Source organism: Garra rufa, chromosome 10, assembly GCF_049309525.1.
Source record: "Garra rufa chromosome 10, GarRuf1.0, whole genome shotgun sequence".
NCBI classification, from domain to species: domain Eukaryota; kingdom Metazoa; phylum Chordata; class Actinopteri; order Cypriniformes; family Cyprinidae; genus Garra; species Garra rufa.
This window is the reverse complement of record NC_133370.1, coordinates 9,694,567-9,717,836: the sequence shown is the minus strand read 5'-3', so window position 1 is coordinate 9,717,836 and position 23,270 is coordinate 9,694,567. Positions and strand designations below refer to the sequence as shown.

Here is a 23,270-nt window from a genome sequence, read left to right as displayed (position 1 = left end):
GCTTCGCAAATGTTGTAAATGTTTACATTTTTGTATTTTAATTAATTTCTGATACATATACATTTATAGCTATAGCCAAAAATACATAATATGGTTCAAAATTGTCGATTTTTCTTTTAAGCCAAAAAACATTTTAAGTAAAGGTTATATTCCTTGAACATATTTTGTAAATTCCTTCCCATAAATATATGAAAACATTGCTAAGAACTTTTTTTGGACAACTTTAAAGGCGATTTTCTCATTATTAAATTTTTTTGCACCCTCAGATTTTAGATTTTCAAACAGCTGTATCTATGTCCTAACAAACCATACATTAATGCAAAGCTTATTTATTGGTCTATGAATCTCACTTTCAAAAAATTGACCCTTATGACTAATTTTGTGGTCCAGGGTCACATAATTTTTTCTTTTTTTTTTCTTTTTTTTTTCTTCTGCCTATGTTAATGCCAAGTTAATGTATTTTGGTGTGTATGTGTATTTTCATTAGACTTTTAATATTTCATCCTAATTTCCTTTAATTAATCTGTTTTACACTAGGTACACAAAATAGTCACACTCAGGACCTTAAGGGTGAAAATGAAACCCATTCAAACTCATTTTTATTATCCCAGGGCCATTGAACTATAAAATGATGCAGTCTTTGTTAATAATGCTGTTGGCTTCAAAATTACTTTTTATTCCTTTAATATAAGACCAAGTTTGTACACCCAAGTGCTCCACATTTTATGACAGTTCTTGGACTTTTTATTTATTAAAGAGGTCATCGGATGCCCATTTTCCACAAGTTGATATGATTCCTTAGGGTCTTAATGAGAACATACTATAATCTATAACATACTTTGGTTAAAATTTCTCAATGGTAGTGTAAAAAAACACTCTTTTTACCTTGTCAAAATCAGCCCTTTTTATAGCCAGCTTTCTGTTGCCGGTTCCTTTAAATGCTAATGAGCTCTGCTCTCCCTGCCCCTCTCTGGGATGACCAGCCGTAATGTTTACTTTAGCCGCGTTTAGCTGTGAAACTTGCTAACTAGCACATTAAGAAATGCCATTAGCAAAGATGCATAAAAAAACCCTTATACACATTTCTGCTGTGGGTGAAACTGCATCACGAATGATGCACACAAACATAGATGCATATGTAGATCGGGCTCTGCTTTTCTTTTCCTTTTTTAAAAAACAAAAGTAATGCTAATCCTATGCATCTTCAGCAGCTCCGACGTCGGGAGTAAATGATGACTGCTATTTTCATTATTACACCTCAATCGCTCAATCGGAGACATTCTTGTCTTCCCTGCACCTGAGTCGACACAATGGTGATCAGAGTCTGACTTTTTTAGCTCGGTGAGGGCGGGTCTAAGGTAAGGTGCTCATGTCAATCAGCAATCGTGGGAGTGGCCTCTGTCTGTGTGCCGTCACTGACAAGAAGCTGAGAATGACCTGTTTTTTAAAAGAGGATATTACTTTTAAAGATTAAAAAAATACCACTGAGTAGATTTTTATTATTGTAGGGTGGTTGTGAACAAAAACTGCCAACACACATTAATGTTCAAACAACATGTAAAAGTGAGTTTTGCATCCAATGACCCCCTTAACAGGGGTTGATAAATTAATAATGAATAATAAAAAATGACAAACCACACTAGTTACATTCTAAAGGGAGTTTATGCATCATTAGTAGCATATACACACATCATAACAAATACACACTAACATAACATCTGCTTTGGTACAAAGTGCCTGCACTAACAAACAACACACAATAGCAGCTTGGAAGACTCCTTCAGACTCCAATTCAACTAAAACAAGGTGCAGTTGTGAAATTACATCATTACAAGCCAGTGGAGCATTCATACAGCTCCATAGTCAATGAACATAAGCTCTATTAGAATAAATATAAATATGGAAATCTTGCATATTCACAAAATATACCACTTGGCCCCATTTAAAAGGGATGACTGGCTAATCGCTTGATCATATGGATTGCCAATCACAACACACTGAGCTACTATATCGAAGGATCAGGTGGCTGTATGTCTATGGTTACAGTTTAATGTGAACTGCTTTACGTATACTGGATATGATTATGTGTTCAGGGCAAGACAACTTGGTTTTTACATGCGGCTGCTGCTGCTGCTTTTAAATGGCAGAGATGTCTTTAGCTCTCAGGCGGACGATGTGTTCAAGCTGGCCCGAATCGGACACGTCATAGCTGGTTTTGTACTTGGCCAGAATCTTCATGAGCGGACGCAGACGGAGCCACCACTGTTCTTTCGGGATCCTGTGACTGGAAATAAAAATGAACAATATCAGGTAAAAGTCTGAGTCTTTGTCATTTTAAAATGTGTTTTAAAGGGAATATATAATGGAAAACAGGATTTTTTTTTCTTTTGATTATTATTATTATTAAGACATATGCTACCGCCCAAAAGTTTGGGACCAGTAAGACTTGAAATGTTTTTTAAAGAAGTCTCTTATGCTCATCAAGGCTTCATTTATTTGATTAAAAATACAGAAAAAAACTAATATTACAAAATGTTATTACAAATTAAATGTATGTTTTTTTATTTTATTAAATGTATTCCTGTGTTTCAAGGTTAATTTTCATCAGCTGTTACTCCAGTCTTGAGTGTCACATGATCCTTCAGAAATCATTCTTTTATGCTGATTTATTATAAGAATGATCAATGTTGGAAACAGTTATGCTGCCAAATATTTTTGGGAACTTGTGATTCTTTTTTTCAGGATTCTTTGATGAATAACAAGTTGAAAAGAACAGCATTTATTCAAAGTATAAATACTGCCTAACAATGTAAATCTATGCAATCACTTTTTATTAATTTAACACATCCTTGGTGAATAAAAGTATTATTTTCTTTCAAAAAAAGAAAGAATAATAATTTACAGACTAGTAGTGTCACAGTATCACAGGTTCCAAATAAGTGTATATATATATATATATATATATATATATATTATATATATTAAGCAGCACAACTGTTTCCAGCAATGATATTAAATCACAGAATTAGCATATTAGAATGATTTTTGAAGGATCATGTGACACTGAAGACTGGAGTAATGATGTTAAAAAGTCAACTTTAATTACAGACATAAATTACATTTTAATGTATATTATTATAGAAAAACATTGTTTTACATCGTAATAATATTTAAAAAATTTCTGTATTTTTGAACAAATGAACACAGCCTTCATGAGCATAAGAAACTTCTTTAAAAAAATCCCAAGAAAAGAAAAGATCCCAAACTTCTCTGAACGGCAGTGTACATACAACTCTAAACTCCCTCTGAAGTCCACTCAGAGCATTTATTAAAATTAAGCACTAACATAATATATTATCATCCTTTTTGCAAGTTTATGGCTTTTCAGTGTTTAGTAACTTGGCCTGTCTTGAGGAACAGCACCCGTAAATTCCTAACATATTATTTACAGGCAAAGTTTCCACAGGTTCTTAAAACGTTAGTCCTAATTATGTCTCATACTCATATAGTATTAATTTTTCTTTGTGCAGATCTCAAAGATTTACAGTTATCAACATTACAGTTACATTACACTTTTATTATTATTATTACTTTTAATGATGAAAATTGTGATTGCTATTTTTTTTTAATGCTCCCAAGTTTCCTGTGCTTGTTTGTAGGGCTGCACAATTTGGCCTAATAATATTGACAGAGATTTATAGTGTATTTATAGAGATTTTATTAGTGATAATAATTTATTTAAAAAAAAAATTTAAATGTAAAAATTTATTTATTTAATGGTGATGATTTCATGGTGATTTAATAGTGATTTAGCGATGATACCATTACTATTACTAATACTACTAATACTTACAAATATTAAACAAAGTAAGAAATATTTTACTTTTTTAAATTGTTGTATTTCAAAATATATTAGTATTTAAGAAAATAAGAAATTTTACAGTACAACTGAAAAATTACAATACTAATATTCATGGGTGATTTCAGAGGAACAGCTTTTTTGAAGCATGTTTGTTAGCATGCATGTGTGTTCTTACACAAAATCAGTCTCATCCTTCAGCTGTATGACGGGCTGGAAGACCAGAGCCCTGCGCCGCATCCCCAACAAACATGCAGAGTCCTCTGTGTTTGCAAACACACGTCCTACAAAATACAAAAATATGGTATCGAACAAAGTCTATGAGTAGTTCAATATGACCAAACGTATAAGCATAGTAACACTGTGCTATAAGTGAACTGAAACAATATAATTCTGAGATACAAATAACTTACCTTCACCTGAGGCAACCGAGGAAAGCAAAATACAAAGAGCAAAACACAATATGACATTTATATACATTTTTCTTAACTGTTATATATAATGTATACAGTTGTTATAAAAAAAATACAAATATATTATTAATATTAACTTATTTTATTTATTAAGTGATGTTTTTAAAGTCATCTCATCTGCTCAGAAAGCCTGCTTTTATTTGATCCAAAGTACAGCAAAAACAGTGAAATTGTGAAATATTTTTACTATTTAAAATAACTGTTTTCTATTTGAATATATAAATGTAATTTAAAATCCTGAAAAAACAACAACTTTTTTTTTAAGATTTCTGAAGGATCATGTGATGCTGAATACTGAAGTAATGATGCTGACAATTTAGCTTTGATCAAAGAAATAAATAAAATTTTAAATATATTAAAATATATTTAAATAGTAAAATATTTCAAAGTTTTACAGTTGTGCTGAACATTGGATCAAATAAATGCAGGATGTGTGAGCAGAATAGACTTCTTAAAAAAACATTAAAAATCTTACTGTTAAAAAATCTTTGACTTGTAGCATGTGTATATATATATATATATATATATATATATATATATATATATATATATATATATATTGTATATCTAACAAAAATACAGTAAAATCAATTATTAATAAAATATTATAAAATAAAATATTTTTTATTATTATTATTATATTTTAGTGATTTATATATTATATTATATTATATTATATTATATTATTAAAATTTACATCCAAATCTGTGCAACCCATCAGTATGACAAACACACTGATTTACTAAAATGATGTCATTTTGCTCATTAAAATGACATGATCCTCTTAGTTAATCAACATAATTCTGTATAATTACAGAATTACATAAATGCATCTGGTGTGTTCTCAGATTGTCAACATGTAATTTCCTGCAGCAGTGTTAAATATGTACATTTCCCTTTGCTCTTGCACCAAATATCAGTTACTGCATCTTTACCTTCTCTGTAAAACTCTTTGAGCTTCTTGGAGATCCACTGCATGGCTTTAGCTGCGATCTTGGTGCCAAAGTTCCTGTCAAATGGGGAAGGAGCACCTCCCTACAAAACATCACCGCAAAGCAAATAAAAAACATTCGGACCATGTACACAATTGCATTTGTATTTGTGTGTTTGCTTATGTGTGTGTGTCTGTACCTGCTGCATGTGTCCCAGGACGTTCTTTCTGCAGTCAAAGACTCCTTTGCCCTCTTCACTGTACAGCTGGTAGATGAAGTCAGTGGTGTAGTTCTCACTGGAGTTTTCATTCCTGTAAAACACACACCTGCAATCAGACCTCATTGTTTCTAAACATATAGAGCTACATTAATGAGTCTGTAGGACATCTAGATCATACCTGAGCACTAAACCTCTCTGGATGCTGGTCTTCATCTTCTCGGTTAAATGTTCGACGTTAGACTGAAAAATAGAGCACTCATAAAAACTCAGCATGACGCTGACGTTCTCTCTCTCTTTCCTTAAATAGTACACACTGCTAAATATTCCTGCCTGCGTGTGGGACGGAGCAGACAGAGGACGTAAAGAGGGTACACTGTAATGCCTGTGTCTGACAGGAGGAGGCAGACTTGACCTTTGACCTTCATCTATTTGGAAAAATTGATTCAGCTTTGGCTACTGTTTGTTCATAATGGATTACTAAAGTGACTAAAGATGTTATAAAAGATATGATGTAATTTTGAACTTTCTATTGATCAAAGAATCTTGAGAAAGATGCATCATGGCTTTCACAAAAAAAGCAGCACAACTGTTTACAACATTGGCAAAAATATGAAATGATTTCTGAAAAAGTAAGTTATTGTGCTGAAATGCTTGAGTAATGATGCTGAAAATTATGCTTTGCATCACATAAATAAATAAAAAATGTAAATATGTTTAAACAGTTATTTTAAATAGTAATAATGTTTCATAATTGTACTGTTTTTACTGTCCAAATAAATACAGACATGGTGAGCATAAAATACGATTTTATATTATTTCAAACATAACGTAAGGAAGAAAATAAAAACATTTTAAACATTATTTAACAATTTCAGTCACCAAACAGTGTTGTTTTTGACAACCATCTTAGATTTAGTCTTAGTCTTAGTCTTTTGGACTAAAATGCTTCTTAGTTTTAGTCAAATTTTAGTCACTTCTATATGTGATAGTTTTACTCCAATTTTAGTCGACGAAAAGTCAAAAAGGTTTTAGTCTAGTTTTAGTCGACGAAAAGTCAAAAAGGTTTTAGTCTAGTTTTAGTCAAAAAAAAGGGAAAAAAGTAGTCTTTTAACAAATTAATGTAGGTCAGTAAGTATTTTGCTGTTGGGTAGTGTCACTTATAAGTTCTGAAAATAGCAGATCTATAGTTCAACACAATGTGAGCTTCCGGATCGACTATTTTCACCAATAATTACAATAATGAAGGAATGTTTTAGAACATAAAAGACAAAAAAGGATGGAATGCTAAAACGGCTTGCCATACTAGTAAAGCAAAGAGTATTTAATGCTAAAACAGCTTGCCATAGCGTCAGATACTTTTTAAGTTTTAATTGGCATGCACAATAAGTGGAAATGTCATGCATTTTAATCGTCTGACGGACCACCCACTAACACTTTTGTCTATTCTCGTCTCGTCAACGAAAACTCACACACGTCTCGTCATGTTTTAGTCATCAACGAGCCAGTTTTATCTCGTCATCGTCTCGTTATCATCATGAAAAAAAGTGGCGTCAACGAAATTATTTCGTCATTGTCATCGTTGACGAAAACAACACTGTCACCAAAGAAGAAAAAGAGAGAAAAGTGATGGTTATGATACACTGATATTTATGCTGTAGTACTGAATGATTACTATATTCATATTCACCATATTTATGGCACTCCAAGGTACTTTGTTCATAGAATATCTTGGTATGTGTCTAAAAAAGTTGTAGGTTTGGTCCTTTTTTTTTGTTAGTGATGTGTTTGCCAATCTAGGTCGCAAGATGAATCTATATATAAATCCAGAGCTATATTCGGTAGCACAGAGCTATAGTCAACAACCTTGTCCATTCCACACAGTTCCTATAGAAGCCTGTTTATACCACTGAATAAAAAATAAAAAAGGTAATTGCCTTTTTATCTCACAATTATGACTTAATCGCAATTGCAAGTTTACATTTCGCTCTTCTGACTTTGCTTCTCAGAATTGTGAGACATAAATTCGTAATTGCGAGTTATAAAGTAAGAATTGTGAGAAATAAACTCGCAATTCTGAGAAATTAAGTCAGAATTGTGTGATAAACTTTATTTCTCTGAATTCTGACTTTATAACTCGCAATGCTGACAAACTTACAATTCTGAAAAATAAAGTCAGAATTGCGAGATATAAACTCAATTCGGACTTTTTTCCTTTTGTTCATATCTCGCAATTCTGACTTAATAACATGCAATTATGAGAGTCAGAATTTTATATTATTTTATTATTTATTTATAACAATTTTGAGTTTGTCTCACAATTCTCAGAAAAAAAAAGGCAGAATTGCAAGATATAAAAGTTAAAAAAAATTGTGAGATACAAACTCAAAGTCAGAATTGGAAGTTCTCTTACAATGCTGCAATTATTTCTCACAATTTTGGGTTCAACTTCCATTTCTCAGAATTGCAAGTTTATATCCTGCAGTTCTGACTTTATAACTTACAACTGTGAGTTTATATCACAATTCTGAGAAAAATCAGAAAAGCAAGTTCATATCTCGCAATTATGATTTTATAACTTGCAATTGCAACAACTCTAAGAAAAAAAGTCAGAATTGTGATATAAAAAGTTGCAATAACATTTTTTTATTCTTTATTCAGTGGCAAAAACTGGCTTCTATAATTACACTGCAGGTGTATATATATAGTAAAGTACAATGTCTCTCACCTGTAGGTCTCGGATGTCAAACGGCTCTTCATAGATGTAGGCTGCATCCGCTCCGGCCGCCAGCCCACCCACCGTTGCCAGATAACCACAGTAACCACCCATAGTCTCAATGATGAACACACGGCGCTTGGTCCCGCTGGCCGACTGCTTTATACGATCACACGTCTGACACACACATTATGATAGTTAAAGATTGAAACATATTTGTTATTATGAAACACTCATGCACAAGTCAGAACAGTTCTGACACAACCATAAAGTCTCAGACATACAGGACATTACACAAGTATAACAAGCATAAAGCATGGTCCAAAATTAACTGGCCAATGGTGGGTAAATAGAGAAAGTTTTAAAACATTTATTGAAAATACATATTTTCAATGATATTTAATAATGGCCTATACATAATGTATTAAATATATCAAATAATATTTCAACTGGATTTTTATTTTTGTCCCTGTGACAATTTAATGATTCTGAAGTTTGTAATCACAAACGTCATGGATGATGTGCTTTATTACAGTTCAGTTTTTTAATTATGCACATTGACTACAGCAGGTACACCATGTATAATGTTGCAGTTTTTACTCATATTTGGCACTTGTTGAGTGTTAATTTTGGACCTGTGCACAAGCCATAACATGCAAGCACAAGGCACTACATAGTTCACAACAACAGAGAACATGCATGTGGTTTCAACTATGTAAGTGTTTAGGTGCAGTTCCTTTTTTTGGGATGATAAACGTTTGCTGTACAACTTAGGAAAATATACAACCGTTTAAGATCAGCATATAAATCTTTTCCTGTAGTGCAGTGGACACATGGTTTGGTATGTTATATATAACCTCAGATAATGTAACTTGCATCTAAAGGACAGAAAAAAATAAAAGTAACCTGGAAAAACATTCTGTATGCATTTCTCATAACTCCAAAGTATAACTGTAAAAATGTAAAGGTGCACCAAGTAGTATTGATGTATTTACATATTAAAGGAACTGTATGTAAGAAATTTATGTCAGTTAATCATAAAATGGCCCTGACATGTCACTAGACATTAAGAAATCATGTTCATTTCAAATACTTATATCACTGACAACAGTGGTCCGGCCAGGATATTGTCATTTAAATGTGAGAGTTGCAGCCCACAACTGATGTTATTGTTGTCATTTTGTGTTTTGGTCTGAGGCTCCACCCTCCAGCTATCTACCAATCACGAAATCAGTAGAGTTTCTTGATCCGGGTTGCCAGCTCTGTTACAGCTGCGGCTATACGAGCGTGTCGGATAAAACATGTATAACGTTACGAAACGTAAAAGACCTCATTATGAATCCGAAATACGTCGTGACAAAGTCCGAAATAAAACAAGGATTTGTATAGGAGATGCCTTTGAAAGACGGAGACGGCTGAAAACGGAGAAGAATTTGAAGACAGACGCCATCGTTGGTAGTTTTCTCCTGGACAGGTTAGATTCATCTATGTTTGGCTAACTTTGCTTCCGTACACAGTGGATTTCCCGCGGTCGGCCGTGCTAAATGCGTTCATAAAAAGCTTTATATCGCACCACTTGCAGGGTATGAAAACAACCTATGTTCCGACTGAAATGTGGTATTACAGTACATCTTTACGAAATATTTGGCTAATCGCCATCTGTAAATTTCTGCGATACATAATTACTTCGCAAAATATCTCTCGTGAAGCATAAGCATAATTAACAGAAGAAAAACAAATTACTGTGTAGGACTCATCACTTGCCGTTGGAAGCTCCTTAGCAGCCTACTCCTGCAGCTTAGCTGGCAACCTCGAGTCAGGGGGGGAGCGGGAGGGGATACATCGTTCTACAGTATTTTGAAAGTGATTGCAGTACCAGTTTTGGCCACAATCCTACATACGGTTCCTTTAAGAATTAAAAATTACGTTTGACAAATACATTTAAAGTGACATTAAGAATTTTATTGTATCTAAAAGCAGATCACACGACAGCCACAAAACTACTCTCGAGCATGGTAAATCCCCTAACACTGTATACTTCCTCTTGGAATAAATTATGCATGTCAAATATGCCTCTGAAATGGGGAAGTTATGGTACTGATAAGCAATATTTGATATTTGTGTGTGATTGGTGTCAACCCACACCACTAGGTGTCAGTATAAACTTAATATTGTATCAGTCTCAAATTAAAACTGGCTGAAAATGCACTTACCCTAAATTCATTCATTCAACATGTTAAATACATTTCTTCATCAGATTCAGAACAGATTTGGAAAAATGTAGCATTGCATCACCAATGATTCCTTTGCAGTGAATGGGTGCCGTCAAAATGAAATTCCAAACAGCTGATAAAAACATTACAATAATCAACAAGTAATCCACACAACCCCAGTCCATCAGCTAACAACTTGTGAAGCAAAAATCAGCAGATTGTCAGATGCAAATAGTGCTTGATCTGTGTATTTCTCTCCTGATTCAGACAAGATGACTTTTTCACTGGAGAAAGCAATATTTTAGATAGAGGACTCATATTTTAGTCTGAACCAATGGTTTTAAGTTGTCTTAATGCATTTATTTATTAAAAACATGCAGCTTTTCACTTTGCAAGACGGCAATTGATAGACAGCAGATACTTGTTGATTATTGTGATGTTTTTATCAGCCGTTTGGACTCTCATTCTGACGGCACCCATTCACCACAGAGGATCCATTGGTAAGTAAGTGATGTTCTGATGAAGAAACAAACTCATCTACATATTGGATGGCTTGAGGGTGAGTACATTTTCAACAAAGTTTACCCAAAAATGACTTCAAAAGATACAATCTGAAAAATTCTCGTTCAATCTACGCTGTGCTGATCGCTATCATAACATCTAGTCATTCCGGCTGAGGGTGGTGCGTCTTACCTCCACTATGGCATTGAGTGAAGTGTCAGCGCCAATGCTGAGGTCAGTGCCGGACACATTATTACTGATGGTTGCGGGCAGCATGCACATGGGCACGCAGAACTCCTCATACCTGCTGCGGGCATCGACCAGCTGCAGCAAACTCTCAAAGGCCTGCAGCGGTGCACATGCGTTAGGACGACTGCTCACTTACGCTCTTACTAGTGTACACTAAACAGGACGGAATACGCTGTCCTTTCGAAAAGTCTGCTCAAGATGACTAGATCGAACATACGGTTGACCACCAGACGGAGCTCCAACTCGTGATGTGGGCATGGCATTGGCTAAATGGCGACTGAGGCAAGTGGTTTTGATAGCATAAAGTCTAACCAACTGAAAAGTGTAACGACTGAACACACCGGCACAACCAGACCCTAAGCAGCACATTAAAACACACACATGCAGGTAGACACACACAAGACTTCAGGCCTGGCCCAAAACAGCATGCAGTTAGTTGAGCTTAAATTTGATTTGATTTGTTAACAACTCAGTGTCTACGGACAGAATATGTTGCATGCATTTTAACTGAAACATTAGTGCAAGATATCAACAAGTGCTGTCTGTAGACATTAAATTAAAATGTTATTGAGCATCAGTAATGATAACAACTAAAGCATGTAATTATTTATTACTGCTGAAATCCACAAAATTAAAGGTTTATCCACAACATCATAAAATGGTATGTTGATTGTCAGCCACCAAATTACTGTCAAATACTTTTGAACTCAATTCCCAATGCTCTTTAATATAAATGGGTCAAAGACGTTAAGATGTCCATGTCAAAAGAAATTTACAAAAGTGATTCGATAGAAAGCACATTAATGTAAGTTTTCAAATACATTTTTTGGAAAATAAAATGTCAAAATTTGTTTGAAATAATGTTACATTGTCATTCAGTGTAACGATATTTATGTAAAAATGCAAACAACATGCTTATTCAGACTTGTGCATATTAAAATATGTAAAATAATAAAGGAGCATAATAAATTGTGTTTTAAATGAGTAAAAAATTCTTGCTGACAAATGAGCAAAAACTAGGATAGTGGCAAAATTAAAAATGTAGAATTACAACTAATTAGTATTTGGGGTGAAAGCAATTAGTCTTTTAATATTTCATAAATAGATTTTTGTAAAAAAAAAATAAAAAAAAAAACCTGACAAGATTGTTACACTGAATAACATTTTAGTGGGTGTCTTCTGTAAATTAGGGGAAAACTCAGAAATTTGCATTTTTGCTCAGAAAAACAAAAATGCAATTAAATTAAACAGAAAACTTTTGAATTTTTTTTTGCAACAATTTAAAGCAGTATTACACTTGTTGTTTTTATGCTTAAATCCTTTTTCGTCTTTGACCCAAATATATATATATATATATATATATAAATTTGAAATAAGCAGAACTGAGCTCAAAGGTAAAAGATTTATAATAAATTCATATAATTGTAGAAATTAAAAGATACTGTTTTTGCATCACATGCACTATAATCAAACATAAATTGCAATTATATGTTGCAGTTTGAAAATCTCAACATGATAGACACCTTGTGTTGGACCAGGCCTACGATGTAAACACACACAAAAGCTGCAAACACACATTTATAGTGTCAGGTGTGAGACTGGGCAACAGGTTGTGCTGTGTGACCACATGCGTTCGTTTCCAGACACACTGAACCAGTCAGGCTGCAGTGATCACCAACCTCACCATCACACACACACATCTTGTCCTACCTAATGCAGCTCTACTTCATACTACAATGCAAAACTCCACTTATAGAGATGCGAGTCAACCTACTAAACAGCAAGTATGTTTACATGCACTTTAATATTTACATTTCAAATGGGCAAAAGAAATTTGTTTAAAAAGTCGTTTTCAAATATTTTTACAGTATATATGCATGTTAATTGGACTACAGTTATCCTCAAAGTTGTGTGCATGATCTGAAAAAGAACTATCCCAATACTGTCCATAACCATGTCTTGAATATTGGGGTGGACAAACCAAATAAGTAATCTTTTTTATTTACAGTTACAGTTAAAAGTTTACATCCCCCTTTAAGAATCTGCAAAATATTAATTAATTTACCAAAATCCGTGCTTTTATTTAGGTTTACATATAGTCCACAAGAGAAAATAATAGCTAAAATGACCCTGTTTAAAAAGCTTACATGCCTTTGATTCTTAATACTGTGTTCTTATCTGAATGATCCACAGCTGTTTTTTTTTTTAGTGATAGTTGTTCATGAGTTCCTTGGTTGTCCGGAACAGTTAAACTGCCTGCTGTTCTTCAGAAAAATCCTTCAGGTCTCACAAATTCTTTGGTTTTTCAGCATTTTTGTGTATTTGAATCCTTTTCGAACAATGACTGTATGATTTTGAGATCCACCTTTTCACACTGAGGACAACTGAGGGACTATATATATATATACACACACATATATAGAAATTATATGTAGGCAAAATAAGAAAAATGTACACGTCCTTTTTGTTTAAAAGTTTTAAAAATGCAACTATTATTTTCTCTTGTGGACTTTATGTAAACATTTTTTTATGTGAAATATATTATTTAGGTCAGTACTAAATAAACAATAAACATTTTGTATGATCCCTCTTATTTTGGTAAAATAATTAACATTTTGCAGATTCTGAAAGTGGGATGTAAATATTAGCGCAAGAAATATGAAGAAAAGGTTAAGTATTTTGGATCATTGGATACTAATGTCTATTGTTATTATTGGATAATTTTGCTGTCAAATATTAAATATTTTGCTTCTTTTAGCACACTCTTTCATTGCACTGCTGTTAAATATTAATGTGTTGTAGTAGTCTCACGAAAATCATGCCAAAACCTGACACAGAAGAGAAGAAATTGTTAAATAAACCTGTTTTTTTTTTTTCTTCGCACATAAAAAGTATTGTCGTAGCTTCATAAAATTACCATTGAACCACTGTTGTCACATGGACTATTTTAACAATGTCCTTAGTCTATATTACCATTCTGGCCTTTGAACGTGGTAGTTACAATGCTGTCTATGTCGGGTCCGAAATTTCTCGGATTTCATCAAAAATATTTTGATTTGTGTTACGAAGATGAACGAAGACCTTACAGGTTTGGACCGACATGAGGGTAAGTAACTAATAAAAGAAATTTCATTTTTGGGTGAGCAATCCCTTTAAATATTAAAATTGAAGCATTGTCCTGCCTTTCTTGATTTGAATGCCTATCTCAATTATTTTGACACTGACAAGATCTGTTAGACCACTGAGGCAAAAATTTAATTTTTAAACCTTTTTTATCCTAACAACATATTTGTTGGCTTCAAAATGTGGTTTTTGAAAACCCTTTTGAGTTTCCCAAAGAAATGATCATTTTTTTTCTTAGTGTGAAGAACATTTAAAAAAATCTAAAGAACTTTTTCCACTATAAAGAACCTTCAGTTTAATAGAAAAGCTTTATGATGCCAATAAAGAACCTTTAATTTTGAGAGTGTATATGCTTAGTCAGAGAGATTACAAAGACTACATTATAACTGTACATGTAAACATACCTAACACTGCATAATCTTACCAAGCATAAGTTTAGCTGTTGACTAGTTAAACAGTTCTGTCTCACTTTCCAAATGCAGCTCTACTTCAGCTAAAAATTGCAGCTCTACCTCAACCAAGCAAATAGAAATCTACCTCATTCCACTAAACATCGCTCTACTACAATTTCTATGCTTCGCAGTGTGTCTAAAAAACAAATTTACCTAAGGTTGACTCTTATGCTACAACCCAGAAAATGTTGTTTAACCTTTAAGTAAAGCTATTTTAGTTTGACCTGTGTGTTTCCTGACAGGGAGGTTGGCCATCGTCAGCTCTGACCTTTCAGCATATCTCACTGACAGGACATTGCTCTTGACAAACAGATACACATGCCCACCACCCCACACAAACACACACTCTCTGACAGGAGTGTGTGCCGTCTTACGTCCGTGATGGCGTTGAGGGCCGTGTCTGCCCCGATACTCAGGTCTGAGCCGGGGATATTGTTGGACACAGTGGCCGGGACCATCACCATTGGAACACAAAGCTCTGCGTGTTTGGAACGAGCTGCTTGCAGCTCCAACAGCCCCAAATATGCCTGCGGTCAGAGCAAGGACTTATCGGTCACTGGCCAGAATTATGGGTAATATTAAGAATGGGGAGGAGGCAGAGAGCCATGCCCACTTTTTACATTGTGTGTGCAAAGGCTTTTACAGTAGAGTTCAAACGTTTGGGGTCTGTAAAAATATTTTTGTTTTTTTATGCTCACTAAGCATGCATTCATTTAATCAAAATATGTGAACTTGGACCACAAAACCAGTCAAGGTTAATGTTTTGATATATTTACGATAGAAGATGCACATTTTTATTTAATATCCTAAGGATTTTTGGCATAAAAGCTTAACCCATGCTACGTATGACTTGATTTTGTGCTCAACATTTTTTTTTATTATTAATATCAATGTTGAAAAATATTGTGCTGTTTTATATTTTTGTGGAAATCGCGATACATTATAAGTTATTTAGTTTATATCTTTGTAACATTATTAAGGTATTTACTGTCACTTATGATCAATTTAATGTACTCTCACCAAATAAAAGTATTAATTTCTGCAAAAAAAAAAAAACTTTACTGACCCCAAATGTTTGAATAGTAGTGTATGTTGTAAAGTTTTTTACCTATTTGTATACTGTTAGATATTGTCAAAATAATGTGATAATCTAAAACAATGTTATGTTGTGTCTCATAATTATTATATGAAGAGTTATTTTCTTACATTGTTGTTTTCACCTGTAAATAATCATTTTATATAATCAATATGATTAAACAGTGATATATTAATTTACAGACAAAATAGAAACACAATGTGATCCTAATAAAAATACTGGGGAAAGGAGTTGGCTCTACTTAGTTTTTAGTAGAAATGTCAATGTCATAAAATCAAAATCTTATTTTACTGCCTGATATGCAACAAAATATGTGCAAAAATGTATTATAAAGCACATTTGTATGTAGATACTGTAAATGTTACATTGCATACCTCAAATCCTCCAATAACCAGTAAAGCGTGGATGTTGTGAATCCTCATCTGCTCTGCAATTTTATCAACATGCTTTGCTGGGAGAGTTCTGAAAATTGTATTTCAGGACATCAAAAAGCATCCTGTTCATTGGCAAACAAGCATATCAGTGTCTTTGTATTGACAAAAGGCTATTAGAAATATAATCTTACCTTTTTGTTCCTAGCAGGGAGCCGCCCTGGCCTGTCCAGCCCCCAACATCACCCCACTTGATCTCTTTTATCTGAGAAAGAAAGCATTAAACAATCAAAAGAAGAAAGACATACTGTATGGGATGGACATCTGCTTTGAGTTTACACCTCTGTATCTCTATCTTATATCTTTGTATCTGTGACAGAAATCAACAAAGAAACTTTGTGACAGTGCTGGAGGCACCGATTATAATTGTCCAAATAAGCAAAAATAAGCATTAAACATGCATTTGAATGCTTTATGACTATTAGCAGCATTTCCTCTGAAAGAGACAAGTAGCATGGAATAGATCTGTAATGCTACACTAGGTTAATTATGGCACTAAGCGCAATGCAGCAGGGGATTGTGGGATGGAATAATGGGCTTACTGTAATCATAACTCTTTATCTTATTTGGGAAAGCAACGATTTACACGCACACGTCCATGTGCAGACTTTGTTTCGCAGACTAGGTTGCCATCAAATTCTTAGTCTTGCTAGGACTAATTTCACAAAATACACATTATATTTGAACACTTTTTGTATAATTTGACAAAACTGAATTGCAACTTCATTTACATTGGTTTTTGATTATGCAGATTATAGATTATGCATTTGCAAATGTGACTGAAAACTACTGTTTGCGACTATATTTATTTAGGAGCACCATGTGCGACTGACCTGATCAGCATATTTGTGTTTGCTTTAAAAGGTTTCTACGTATTTTTGCAATGTTGAGTTGATGTATCGCAGACATATCTCATAAATCCTTTCATAAACAAAGTGTAGAGAGAGTTTAAATAAGAGATTGACTGTGTGCAGTATAGAGAGCTTCGTTGATTATAATGGAACTTTGTGAGATCGCAATGAACTAAGATGAGTGACAGCTTTTAATGATTTTTCAGGTTTGTAAATGAGATTTAATACAACAGTCAAATAAAATATAAGTTGATAAGTAATTTACATTGTCTGACTATAACACTATTGCCTGATTTTGCTCTATTTCATCGTCAAAAATAGTTTGAAACAAGTCATAAGTGAGCTGCTGCGCATCTCCATTCAAACACAGCTGTTTAGTTTATGAATGAACGTACGTTTTTAAACAAATCTAGCAAATCAATGAGTCAATTTCCTATTTATAAAGATAGTCACTTGCTTTATTCCTGAATGAATCAGCCGTTCGAACAAATCAAATGAATGATATGATTCAATATTAAATCAGTGACTTGCTGCCACCTACTGGCAGATTTAGTTTCATTTTTAAAGTATCTTTTCAGTTATTTAAATCTTTTAATATTTCTGTATTCAAAATTGTATGTTTAAAACATTAATCTCAGCATGAATTTATGAATTTGACTGCACTCGTGCCACCTCTTGAGCCTCATTTAACATATGAAAATAGACCTACAAGCCACAAAGCTGAAAAAAATGTATTGAAAGATGACACACTTTTAATATAGTTGCCAAAAATGCCATTACAAAGGTAAAAACAAAAATTCCCCTTTAAATCACTTTAAGGAGTCAAATATCAACTTGTAATGGGAAGGCAAATTATTTATCAGATTTTTTGATTATTGATTGGAAGGTGCTCCTGAAATTTTGACTGTGCTCCTAAATTTTTTTATAAAAAAATTTCTAAAAAGAAAATTAAGCGTTGTGTAAAATGTGTAAAAAATAAAATAAAATAAAATAAATAAATAAAGTAAATCAGACAATACCTTTTGAAATAGTTTGGAATTATTTCACTCTTTGGATTATCATACCTCAAAAAAAAAAGTATAATATTTTCATAATGGTTTTTCCTGATCTAAAATGAAAAGTCTCTGTCTGGGAGAAGAGTAAAACTACTAGACATCTACATAAAAAGCATTTGGAAAGATATAATATTCACCCTTTTGTCATTCAAGATGTTCATGTCTTTCTTTCTTCAGTCGTAAAGAAATGTTTTATTGAGGAAAACATTTCAGGATTTTTCTCTATATAGTGGACTTATATTGTGCTCTGAATTTGAACTTCCAAAATGCAGCTTCAGACAATCCCAAATGCAGCTGTAAATGATCCCAGCCGAGCAAAAACTAGTGAAACAATCTGTTATTTTCAATTACAATTTATATACTTTTTAACCTCAAATGCATGTCTTGTTTCTCTCTGCAATGTGCATGAGTAGTCTGTGCATATCTGGTTCAAAACAGTTAGGGTAGGTCGAACAAACTCTCATCTCATTTTTTCCATCAACTTAAAAAAATAATTTTAAAAGCTGGATTTAAACTGCATTTTGGAAGTTCAAACTCGGGGCCACCATAGAAGTCCACTATATGGAGAAAAACACTAAAAGGTTTTCCTCAGAAAACAATTTTTTTATGACTGAAGAACGAAAGACTTGAACATCTTGGATGACAAAGGGGTGAGTACATTATCTGTAATGAACTTCTCATTTAACAAAACACCAATTAAACATAACGGTTTAATAGTTTGAGTCGCATTACCTGTCCCTTATAGAAGCCCTCAAATCCGTCACTAACAGCAAACATAGTGTGGCCCTCGGTAATCCCAACCCTGACGGCCGAACGCACGGCTGCATTCATGCCAGCTGCAGGAGCGCCAACATTCAACACAGCCACATTAAATGAGCTCTAGAAAAGAGAAAAGAGCATTATCGCACAACATAAACAGCTAACATACAATCCTCTGACTGAATCCTCTCATTCATGAATTCAGGCCTGATTCTCAAAATGAGTCACATGACCACAAAGCAGACATGCAAATGTTTATAAAGCAGAAGTCTAATCTGCTACACAACAGAAACACAGAACTAAATCCTGGATTAAGCTGCATTTGTGTGTTTGTGAGTAAATTACTTTTAAAAGCGCCATGACTATGTGCATGATTCAGTCTCCCTATATTCAAATCTTTCATTCAAAAAATGCACAAAAATCCTTTAACTGAAATCAAACTATTGAAAGTAGTGGGGGAATATTTTTAGTATCTTGAACAAATCAATCCAATGCTTATTAGAAAATTAAATAGGTAAAGGAACTTCAGGAACCCCAATTAGGTAAAAAAAAGAAAAAGAAAAGCATTGCACTATTTGATTCTTCTTTCCTCTATTCTATTTCTATATTCTATGTACATACACGACAACGGCCTTCCTGTGTTCCATCCTCATCCCCGCAAAAGAAAATAAATAAACATTTTGAGCTGTGAGTGTCACAGAAATAGGTTCAATCAGAGCAGATATGTTATACACAATATTATAAATAATATTAAGTCATTATCACTTACATTTGGAAGTTCAGCGTCCATTTTGCGATGAGACAGGAGTTTGTAAGTGTTCAGGTTGTTTTCGAAACTTCTAAAATTGACAAAGAAAAACGAAAACGGTTCTAAAATTCATTCAGACATTTTCTGTTAGGTAAAAGTGCAGAAACTGAGACGGACAGTTTTACTTTTGACATCTGCTTGGAAAAATTATGCTTTTTGTGGTGTACCTGCCACGCAGCTTTACAGCTTCTTCAAATCGCTTTTCATCCATGGCCTTCTGGACCTCCTGTGTCTGAAATACAACAAACAAACAGGCTGAAAAACCCAGAAAAGACAGTTACATATATAATATTCGAATTTATAAAAATGACTCAGTTCAAAAGTTTCCATACACTTGATTCTTAATACTGTGTTCTTTTCAGCATTTTTGTTTATTTGGACCCTTTCCAACAATGACTGTATGATTATAAGGTCCATCTTTTCACACTGAGGACAACTGAGGGACTCAAATGCAACTATTACAGAAGGGTTAAATGCTCACTGATGCTCCAGAAGGAAACACAATGCATTAAGAGTCAGGGGGTTAAAACTTTTTGAATTTGAAAATCCAGGGCAATTTTACTTATTTTGTCTTTTGGAAAACATGTAAGTATCTTCTGTAGATTCTAAAAGGCAGTACTAAATGAAAAAAATAATAATATGATATTTAGGCAAAATAGGAAAAATGTACACATCTTCATTATATTCAAAAGTTTTCACCCCCCCAGCTCTTAATGCATTGTGTTTCCTTCTGAAGCATCAGTGAGTGTTTGAACCTTTTGTAATAGTTGCATATGAGTCCTTGAGATGTCCTCAGTGAGAAAACATGGATGGGCCTGATTTAGACATTTAGTATATTTATTTATACATATAGTGTATGGGAAAACATTGCTTTAGGACAATTCTTTGAAATAAAAATACACTTAAGTTTTTCTATTTTTTTTTTATTTATCTTTGGGCTTCTAACCTCTAACCTTTTCTAATACAGATGTTAAAAGATGACAGGAAACAGGAACTCATGTGAGCTAACCACTAGGCCAGGCTCCCAGATTTAAGTTCACTATAAACTTTAAAACCCAAAAGACTCGTCATTAGTTACTTTCTCACCATCTGAACGCACTCCATCAGAGGAACCTTGACAGCCTGGTTCCCACAAAGAGACACCACACAAGCTGGAGTACCAGGAGACGCTTCTAAAAGGGCCAAAACGGCTTCCACTCCCATACGACTCGCCTATGGAGGAGAGGGGAAGAGACGGAGATCTAAAGAGACTGAATACACCATGTTACAGTTGGGATTTATTCAGTCAAGACCATACCAAAATCCGATCAAAGGCGGAGGGTGTTCCTCCTCTCTGGACGTGACCCAGAATGGTGACCCGTGTGTCAAACCCCAAACAGCGCACCACCAGCTGCAGAAAAGATTCAACACACAATCTTAACTTTTAAATCAAATACAGATGTTTCTCAAACAGATCCAGCAAGATAGGGGAATTAAAAGTTTTATGGTGGATATACACTACCGTTTAAATGTTTACGGTTGGTTTTAAAAGTTTTAAGTCACTCATGCTCACCAGTGATGTGCGGGTTGATCCAAAATGAGCGGGTGCCTGCGGTGCCAAAAATATTTGTAATGATATTCGGGTCGCGGTCGGTCGGGTCGTTTGAAATAAAGATGCTAATTAAACCTTTGTAATTTATATAGTACTAGACACAATTTTCTATGAAATACATAGACCTACATTTTATTGGCTGAATAATATTTACCTTTTGAACGTTGAGCGTTATTAACTGTTGAATAAATGCTGACGCGGGACAAAATGCCCGATTTTCCAACACGTTGAACTGAGCAATGCCATTGTACCATTTTAATAGGCTACTTTTAAACTCATATAGCTCAGTAATGTCAGCTTTATGTATTTTCTGAGAGGGGGTGGGATTTTTGTTGGGAAAGTCGGGGGAGAGACGCACACTTCGATTAGACTGGATAAACACATGCAGCATCTTAATTGTTAAGAAAATGGTATTCCTAATAAATGTCTCGAATATTTTGATTATGTCCAATGCTTCTCTTTCTTTTTGGAATTATTAGACACATTTCACTATGTCTTTTCAAATGGTCTGTTTAATTTCCTTAATTATAAAATTTCTAGCACTATTTGTAAACGTTTATTCAAGCAATAATATATAAATTATTGTATAGGCTTGTTTAAAACCAGGGATTAAAAACGAATCCCAAGTAAAAAATGGTATTTTTTCTTTATATTTCCAGAGAGCGAAACATAAACATTACTTAATAAATTCAAGGCACTATAATTTCCTTATTCATTTAATACAACTATTATAGCTATACAATTCATATATATAAAATAGGCCTAATATTATTTTGTCATATTCGTGATTCCTGAATTTATATATGAAAAGTTCGTTTTGAAGTGCATTCGTTATGTTTGTATAAGAAAATTCGTTAACCTAGCCTATTAAGTTGATTTAATATTCTTGATAATTTTTAGAAGAAGTTAAAAGTTAAGTAAAAAGGAATTAGCTTGTAGTCTATATATTTAGGGCTATAGGCTAATCTTTTTCTTAACTTTTATTACACTGCAGATCGAAATAAAATAATTCTTGATCATATTTAACATCGGAGAATCACTGACATAATTTACTTCGAAAACGAAACTATTTAAATCTGTATAAAGGAAAGACAAAATAAATCACAACAAGAACAATCTGTATTTTTCTTGTAATCAAGAACATTTCTTTTGACAAAATGACCTAATTAATGCCGAATGATGTTTGACAGTGAACGCATCTCCACCGCATATAGCCGCATTTAATCGCTGCTGTCAGTCGCAAATATTAAACATGCGGGTCAGGAAGCTGGTCGGGTACAAAATTTTCTTTTTTTTTTTTTTTGCGGTCCGAGTTGCAAGCGGGTTAGTTGAAAACGTCAGTCGGGTTCGGCTTGTTTATACATTGACCCGCGCATCACTGATGCTCACCAAGGCTGCATTTATTTGATTAAAAATACTGTAAAAGCAGTAATATTGTAAAATATTATTGCAGTTTAAAATAACTGCTTTCTGTCTTAACATATTTTAAAATGTAATTTATTCCTATGATGCAAAGCTGAATTATCAGCATCATTATTTGAGTTTTTACTGTCTATTGATCCTGCAGAAATGATTCTAAGATGATAATTTGCTGCTTAATAAAACATTCTTATTCTTAAAAACAGCATTTATTAAAACTAAATTTTTCTGCAACAATGCAAATGTCTTTTCTGTCACTTTGGATCAATTTAAAGCATCCTTGCTAAATAAAGGTATCAATTTCTTTAAAAACACAGGAAAGTAGATGTATTAATTATTAATGTTGGACTGAACATAGAAACCCAACCCCAAATTAAAAACACATGCATAAAAAAGCAATATTTCTAAAGGGGTTATAGGCAAGCTCAGCAGACATAACCACAGACACAACTGCTGCAGGAGAAACTGTGCATAACTTAATAGCTTCCTAAAGTAAACTTAAAGTGACTTTAAGTAAACGACATG

The 23,270-nt window shown here is 33.6% G+C and overlaps 1 protein-coding gene across 9 annotated transcripts in view; it reads right to left on the bottom strand.

Moving 5' to 3' along the window:
* Positions 1-1,643: 1,643 nt before the first annotated feature.
* Positions 1,644-23,270, bottom strand: part of pfkpb (phosphofructokinase, platelet b) — a 29,455-nt gene continuing 7,828 nt past the window's right edge. For 2 of the 9 annotated variants that reach the window (XM_073849192.1, XM_073849190.1), the window contains exons 9-23: positions 21,033-21,125; positions 20,822-20,947; positions 19,903-19,967; positions 19,697-19,766; positions 19,549-19,575; positions 18,901-19,047; positions 16,397-16,467; positions 16,206-16,293; positions 15,110-15,262; positions 8,210-8,374; positions 5,663-5,724; positions 5,464-5,575; positions 5,268-5,367; positions 4,038-4,143; positions 1,644-2,284 (exon numbers count right to left, since the gene is read on the bottom strand). In XM_073849192.1, coding sequence (XP_073705293.1) covers positions 2,137-2,284; positions 4,038-4,143; positions 5,268-5,367; positions 5,464-5,575; positions 5,663-5,724; positions 8,210-8,374; positions 15,110-15,262; positions 16,206-16,293; positions 16,397-16,467; positions 18,901-19,047; positions 19,549-19,575; positions 19,697-19,766; positions 19,903-19,967; positions 20,822-20,947; positions 21,033-21,125 — 1,533 coding nt within the window. In that variant the 3' untranslated portion in view covers positions 1,644-2,136. Of the gene's footprint in view, positions 2,285-4,037; positions 4,144-5,267; positions 5,368-5,463; positions 5,576-5,662; positions 5,725-8,209; positions 8,375-11,103; positions 11,257-15,109; positions 15,263-16,205; positions 16,294-16,396; positions 16,468-18,900; positions 19,048-19,548; positions 19,576-19,696; positions 19,767-19,902; positions 19,968-20,821; positions 20,948-21,032; positions 21,126-23,270 lie in introns of all 9 variants that reach the window. The other 7 variants (XM_073849198.1, XM_073849195.1, XM_073849196.1 and 4 more) reach the window with 5 other exon arrangements.